The sequence below is a fragment of the Arachis duranensis genome, chromosome 4, assembly GCF_000817695.3.
Source record: "Arachis duranensis cultivar V14167 chromosome 4, aradu.V14167.gnm2.J7QH, whole genome shotgun sequence".
Lineage (NCBI taxonomy): Eukaryota > Viridiplantae > Streptophyta > Magnoliopsida > Fabales > Fabaceae > Arachis > Arachis duranensis.
In genome coordinates this window covers 7,505,980-7,514,116 of record NC_029775.3, presented here as the reverse complement: position 1 = coordinate 7,514,116, position 8,137 = coordinate 7,505,980, and the positions used below count along the sequence as shown (strand labels likewise).

The 8,137-nt window shown below is 27.4% G+C and overlaps 1 protein-coding gene across 1 annotated transcript; it reads right to left on the bottom strand.

The window, feature by feature from the left end:
- Positions 1-5,974: 5,974 nt before the first annotated feature.
- On the bottom strand, positions 5,975-7,708 carry LOC107483083 (E3 ubiquitin-protein ligase BOI). The gene is made up of 3 exons (XM_016103696.3): positions 7,481-7,708; positions 6,981-7,374; positions 5,975-6,792 (listed from the first exon to the last, which is right to left on the bottom strand). Exons 1-3 carry the CDS (start codon positions 7,537-7,539, stop codon positions 6,199-6,201), a joined length of 1,047 nt encoding a protein of 348 aa, XP_015959182.1. The 5' UTR covers positions 7,540-7,708; the 3' UTR covers positions 5,975-6,198.
- Between the last annotated feature and the right edge of the window lie 429 nt (positions 7,709-8,137).

Genomic DNA, 8,137 nt, shown 5'->3' with positions numbered 1-8,137 from the left:
TTTAATTTAAATAATATTTTAAAATGTTAATGAAAGAATAATAATATATGATCAAATTATTTTGATAATCAAATTAAATTTAGTTAGTTTAATAGATTAAGGAACAATCATAAAAAATTTTAGTTGAAGAAAGATAGAGAAAGAAAAAAACAAATTGTATAAGAAGAAGAAGAAAAATTTATTAAATTTAATTATAAAAATAATTTATTCATTTAATATTTTTTTAAAATTATATAACTAACGTAACTATAATAATCGTTATAGACTCTACCTTATTATTATTATTATTATTATTATTACGAGGCCTTGCCAGTTTGCCACATGTAGTATATGTTCAACTAATCGCTCTAACTCCCAAAATTATGCTAAGCACACATCAAATCATAATAATGCTAAACATTATTATTAGTACCCTATAATAATTTATGGATACCGCTAGAATGCAAATCATGCATGCAAAATTGTAGAAAAGCACCTTTCATGGTTAATAATTTTATGTAAAGTAGTGAATTTTTTCTTTAACATTTTCTCAAGATTGAATCATGATAAGGCTTCTTAGATTCATTGTATGTAGCTTGTTCTATGAATCCGGGCATGCATTCAGATTCCGTTGTTTTATTAATTTTCTAGTATTATTTAATTAATTATTGGATTAACACATACAATTCTTCTCTCTGATCAATTATGATATGTATGTGATGCTGTTTTGTAGCGTAGTTTGTCGCAGAATTGGAGTGTGTGTGGTGTTTTAAAATAAGAGGAGTACGTAATAATAAATAAAAAAATAATAGTAGGGTATCAAATAATAGTGGGAGTGATGAAATTGTTGTCAGTGTTAGTGAGAGTGTGTGAAATGTGATTCTGATGTGTCAGTGGTGTTCAACTACATGGCACATGCTGACGTTAATGCCCAACAACACTATCTATAGATAGATAGATAAATGTGCCTCTTTACCCTACTATACTACATTTAATTTAATTTATATTATTGGATTGGACACACACTACTAAACAATAGTGGCATGAGCAATAATTTTCCCTAACACCTAATTGGAAGCATCCTATCTAGCAATGCATACAAAGTTGACAAATATACCATCTCTTTATTGGGAAAAAACGTCTTTTCAGTTTTCACTATAACGCCAATTATTATTGTATTGTCAATTTTAAGCCTCTATATAACTATTAGGGTATCTTTACAACTAGTGGAGCCTCAAAATTATTCATATTATTGGAATAATCTGAATCAATGGATTAACTATTTTGTGTAATGTTTTGAAATAATAAGGACCGGAAATGAAATGTATGTGAAAAATATGGGTTTAGAACTTGTTGTAAATTGTTAAATTTTTTGCACTTTAGGAGAAACTTTTTCATTTTATTTATTTATTTTTTACGTGTTGAGAGAAATTTTTTCCATAAAATTCTTGCATTGTTTGTTCTAATTATTCGAGTTTTTTAATATATATTATATTATATCATAACGATATGTAATATATGGGTTTAAAATTGTCGCAAATTCCTAAATAAACCACCGCAAATTACCAACTGCCCTTTATATGTCATGATGTTGTTAATATTTAATCATTAATTTTATCTTTGTCTTGACTCCAATTATATATTCACCTTGTTATAAAATTATTTTTTTAAATATTTAAATTAATAATAAAAATTTATAAATAATTATATCTCTAATAAATTTTATCTGTATAAAATTAAAATAATCCCTCTTTTTATTGACACATGCCTGATTTGGATCCCACCTAACTTCTATATATCCTTCTCCTTATTAACACCTATAAACAATGTTTTGTGGCTGCTAAATAAAATATTGAATCCTTAAGATTTAGCACTTATTGAGAAGATTGAATAGGAATCTATCTCAATGAATTATTGGAGGATTATTCATGAATAATAACAGTCCTTTATTTATTGCACAAGAATAGGTTTCATTCTAAAAGCATAAAGATGGTGGTGGACTTGGGATGAAAAGGAAAAGAAATAAAAATAAAATTAAAAGTGATTGAATTGAACAGAAAAGAAGAAAAGGGTTAGAATGAGGAGAGGATATGTGAAGATTTCAATCATTCCATCCCAAAATAAGAAGAGAAGTACAGCTAAAATTATACTTTCCTTTTTCTTTTTTGTGACAGACAAGTCACAAGACAAGATTTTGTGTTATTGGGAAAAGATAAAAGATAAAGTTAGGAAAAGACTGAAAAAGATGTCTCTCTATGTGCCTCTTTGGATTATCAAATAATTATTTATGTGGGTCACTCAACCCACATACAAGAATAATAATTTAATTTTAATGTTTTAATAATATAAAATATTTTATATAATTATTTTATTTTATTTATTTTTAAAAATAATTATTTACATAGTTAATATAAAAAATAAATTTTTTATTGATATAAATATTATGTAATTAAATATATGTATAAAATTATTTTTAAATAATAATAGTAACAGCAATAATAAAAGTTTTGACAAAATAAAAGATAAGCTAGCTAGTGGGAATGGTATCAGTATCAAAGGCTATTTTATTCTTATTCAGGGAAATTAAATAAAATGAAAAACAAAAGGAAAAATATCTTGTCAAAAATGGAGTGCGCTTGCATTTTATTGCTGTTTATAGTTTGAAATGATACCATTGATATATAAAAGCTAAATTAATAATAATATTTAAAAATAATGGCAAATAATAAACTTCTTTTTGACTTACAAAATATTTTCAAGAATCATTTTAGTTAAATAATATGTATTAGTTAAGAAATTTATGAAAAGCCAAAACAAATTTAATTTGGTATGTCTCAGTTGTGTGTACGCATCTAATTTGCTATAATTTTATAATTTAATTTATATTTAGTAAGATTAATTTAATATTTTGAAAAATTAAATATATCCATAAAATTAATTAGTTTATTTATATATATATGAATTTTCATTCTTATCTTCATTATTGTTTGACCCAATATGTTTTCGCATTTAATTATATATCTTTTCCTCTACGTATTATTACATATACTTAGAAAAATTATTAATCAATATAGTTTATAAATAATATAATAATAGTGTATTCTAGATGATTATTTTAGAAAATTCAACATGTATTTTTAATTATTTCCTAATAAATACTAATATGATTGTATAAAGCAGTAGTAATTTTTAAAAAATTCATTAATGAATTTTTTTAATCATGTATATGCAGTCATTTTCTAGTCAATAAATTCGTCTTATTTATTTTAGTCAATAACTTGGTATTAATTACAAGGTAATAAATTTTTGTTACAAATAAAGAAACTTATTAACAGTTCAAGATTTTTACAAAATATTGCATGTATGACTAATTAAGATGTCAAACACGTTGCGCAAAAAGAGAACTATTTTTTGAATTAAAATATTTTTCTATTTCAATCCTGATATAGTAAAATGTTTTTTGGATCTATCCACCAATATATCTTTCTATATAAGCTAGTAATAGATTCGATCATCAATGCCCAACACACAAAAGTAGTATATAAATCTGCAATAAAGATTTTGCCAAATTATTATTGGTTATGTTTGACGACTTTTTAAAAAATTCAAATATAATAAAATAATAATCTTTACTTTATTCTTAATTATTATTCATCTTAAAATAAATTAGCATAATCAATAATAATTAACCAATAGATATTATATTAATTATGTTCAACATATATTCATTTAACCTATAAAAAAATAATATTATATGATTAATAAATATTATTATTTTTTATCGGTATTTAGTCAATAATAATTTGTATTTATAGTTATAAATATTGAATGAATACTCAATTTGGCCATTGAAAATTATATAGAAAAGACTACGAGATTTTTGACAAAAAATACCCAATCCGATCATTGATTTCTTTTTTTAGGATTGATTAGTTTCTGTACAAAAAAAATAATATTGACTTTTTTTGACACAGAAAGTAATCAGTCCCATAAAAGTAAAGCTCATGAGCCGAATTGGATATTTTTTTTGTCAAAGACTTCGTTATCTTTCGAAATAATTATCAGAGACCGTTTAAAATTTTTTCTCATATAAAATTTATACATATAAATTAATAAAATTTATTTATTAAAAATAATTTAATATTTATATTAATTAAAAAATACTAAACATTATTAGCGTACAAAATTTCTCATAAAAGAATTAAAGGAATGCTAATTAATATGCTATAGAGTATATATAAAAATGTAATTATTATACCGCGTAATTAAAAAATCAATTAATTTAACCCTCAATATGGGCCAATTATGCATTGAAAAAACATGTAATGGGAGAATAAAATAAAAGATTGTTATTATTGGCATGGTGGTGCAAGCAATGCACAACTTCTGGGGTGGGGACAAGACAAGAGAATTATAGAAAGGAAAAAGGAAGTGGTAATTAAAAGGTGTAGTCGGTAATAAGAATAAAAACAAAAAAAAAATGAGAGATAAAAGCAAACAAAAAAGTAAGGTTAAGCAAGAGGGCAGGAAGCATCGCATTCCTAGAATGGTGCAGGGTCTGTGGTACAAGAAACAATGATGCCGATTTGACATGGCCAAATAAAAAAAGTGAAATCATATTTAATTTAATTTAATTTAATTTAAAATTTAATTTATCCCTATGGGAAATTGCTTATGGTATGATGGCATACTCGCTAGCCTCCACAACCAACAGGAACTTATCTTTTTCACTGTGTTGGCTTTATTATATCATCACTTTATAAATCAGGATTTTAGGTATGTCTCAACTTTTAAGACTTTTTTGAGTCACTCCAAAATTTCAAAGGAAAGTAGTCATCAGAGGCGTTTTCATATACGTTTTTATTCATACTCCATTTTATTATTTAAATATTATGTTTTTGCAACTCACAAAGTGATAAGTAATTGTCTAATAAACTCATCACAAATTAAGTGTTTATTTGGATATTATTAAATTAATAAAAAATAAAAATATCTTTTTTTAAATATATTTACTAAATTTTTAATAATAAAAATAAAATATTATCAAAATAAAAATATATATTTTTTGAATATTAAATCCCTAATATCTAAGTATCTAACCCATGGTGACCACTCCTACTTATTATTATGGATGGCCATATTCACATAAAAAATCCAGCATATAGCAGCCATTGAATAATAAGTTCAATGTCTTTACTCTTTTCATTCATTCATGCATCTTGATTCCCAACACCGCCAATCGTTAACAACTAAATCACTTTGTTTCTTATTTCAATACTTAGAAATTTTCTTCTTATTTTTAATTTTCCAACCACCATTCACTGTTAAAGAGTTGTTTTCCTCCTGTTTTTCTTCATCTTAACACACATTCCTATATACATATATTACAATTATAATTCAGAATTTTGTTAAATTCAATACATCAATTTTATAAAATTCCATAAAATTTTGCAAAAGACAAAACAATTAATAGCACTATTTTTTCTCCTAAAATGTTGCTTAAGAGTTATCAAATATTATCATAGTGATTCCAACACCAAAAAAAAAAAAATTCTTACTAACATATATTCTAAAGACATATTCCACAAAAATATTTTATTCATTCTTTACATTAAAAATATGTTGAATATGAAAATTAAAAATAATTATTATTATACTATTAAAATATGTTATCAAAACACAGAATAATTAAATTCAATAAATACTATAGTAAACAATTTAGAATTAACAGACACACGTTAATATTGGATTTACTTAAACTTTTAAATTACAAAAAAAAAAAATTACCACAACAAAACAAAATTTACCCTATCACCTAGAGCTTCACCGCTAATAATATTCATCTAGTATGTTTGCAGAACTGAAGTTGAATACACATAATTATAACTGAATATTAAATATTTACTATTTAATTTCATTTCAGCATAGATAATATTTTGTGAAAAATACTATAACTTACCTTTTCTCACCTTAGCAAGTGTTTTTTCCACAGGCATGGCATCAACACCCCACATTATATTAAAAAAAAAAGAGAGAGGGAGGAGATATATATACAAACAAAAGAATTTTAGATTTATTTTTTTTATATATTTTCATTTTTCCTTGATTTACTTCTCTAAAACTGTCTATTAACCCCACAAAAAAAAAAAAAACTATTGATGTCTAGTTTTAAACTATCTAATCCTAATTTGAATGTAATAAAAACAAGATTAAGAAAATCTAAGAGAGATTAACATGAACACTAGCATCCATGCCAGAGTCACAAACAGGGCAATTCCGAACACTGGACCCACACATTGTGCAAAGACACAAATGCCTACATGGCAGTAACAGCACTATTGATTCTCGAACCCCACAACTCTTACACATCCTACTAACCCCTTCTCCTCCTCCTCCGCCGCCGCCAACCGCCGCCGTCGCCGCCGTCTCCTCCTCCGCCGAACCACACTTTTTTTCGTTCTTGTTAAGAATATCATCATTGCTCCCACAGCATGACTCTGCGTCGTCGTCGGCGCCGCCGTGACGGTGGTCGTCGGCGCCGGCGCCGGTGCCCACATGTGCGAGGATCTGTTCGAGGTTTGTTCGGAGATAATTGGCTGTTGTCTCGTTTGTGTGAGCGAGTTCCTTCCATACTTGGTTCTCTACGCAGAGGCTCTTAACTCTCTCTTGAAGCGCCATGTTCAGTTTCTCCATTCTCTGAATCTCTTCGTCTTTTTCTTTCAGCTTCTTCGCCATTGTTTCTTGTAACAGGCTTAGGATAAGCCGAGATTGCCGAATCTTCTGTTCTTCCATCTCCATTCTCACCTTCTCTGTCTGCACAACCAAAAAAAAAAAAAAAACATTAATTAATGACGACCCAGAAGAGAGAAAATTAAACCCGTGATTTTTTTGAAGAAAAGTTTGAAAATTTATGACCCCCTAAAGAGTTAGAGACGTCAACAGTTTCCTTTTCCAAAAGGGTGTTCATGGGAAGTTTCAAAAAAGAGAATTTAATTACATACATGATGGGCGAGTACACGGTCGATTTCGGATTGAGTTTGGTTCTGAAATTGGAAGAGAACATCTTGGTTGATGAAGGGTGGTGGTTGTTGTTGTTGTTGTTTCTTGTGGTGTTGTTCTGTGAATAATTCGGATATGAATAAGTCTCTGGAACGCTTCCTTTGGAGAGAAACCATGTTGTTATTGTTTTGATGGAAAGTGAGGCCACTATCTGTTTTGTTATTTGGATCGCAGACATTGTTGTTGGATTGGTAGAAGAATTGCATCACAGATTGTTGTTGATTGTTGCTTGGAACCAAAGCTGAATTCATCTGAGGAGCATTATTGTACATAGCTGAATTATTATTCAAGACCTGGTTCTGCTGCTGTTGTTGAATACTAGGTCTGATTATTTCCCTGTAAAAATATAAAAAAGAAAAAATACCATACTAAATATCAGCACAATTTGTAACACAGTCTAAAATAAGTGAAAAAAAATCAATAATAAAAAAAATGAATATACCTGTTAACAAGTAACTGAGAAGGCAAGAGATTATTCATGTAAGTGGCATCAACAGCCATAGTTTTGGTGATTGATGTTGTTGTGGTGGTGGTTTGAAGGAGAAGAATAAGAAGGGGATGAAGCAAAGAGCATGCAATAGATGTGGGCTTAGAAATGAATGAATGAATGAATGAGAGATAGAGAGAGTGGGTGAGATGATTTCAAGGTTTTATCTTTGGCTCTTTTTTGGCTTTTTGTGTTTATGTGTGGGCGTTATAAAGAGAGGCACAAAGTCAAACGCAACTCTTCTAGACAGGAAAGTTTTCAGCATAATTTTATGGAGGATTATAGGATATCAAAAATATGGACTTTTTTTTATTTTAATCAAATCTATATTTATATTAATTCAATTCTTTTGTCAAGGCATTCAATTTTTATTGAAAAAATTTAATTCAATTACCCAAATTTGAGAAAAGTAAACATGGGTTTTGTCAGATTTTGGTTTTCATATGAGATGGGATTCTCAATGACGTTTCTTCCAATTTTGCTCGTTTGGGAGTCTCGGCCATTTATTCTTTTTCTTTTTACTTTATACTTTTTTTATTGTGTTCTTTTTTATAATGGAGCAGATCAATGAATGTGCATCATATAGACACCAAAATAAGAATGCTATTGCAT

Excerpts from the sequence above, each read along its gene's own strand:
- LOC107483083 (XM_016103696.3), bottom strand. The coding sequence starts at position 7,539 with ATGGCTGTTGATGCCACTTACATGAATAATCTCTTGCCTTCTCAGTTA. Across the intron at positions 7,375-7,480 it reads TCTCAGTTACTTGTTAACAG|GGAAATAATCAGACCTAGTA; the intron begins GTATATTCATTT and ends ATATTTTTACAG. Across the intron at positions 6,793-6,980 it reads ACCGTGTACTCGCCCATCAT|ACAGAGAAGGTGAGAATGGA; the intron begins GTATGTAATTAA and ends TTGGTTGTGCAG.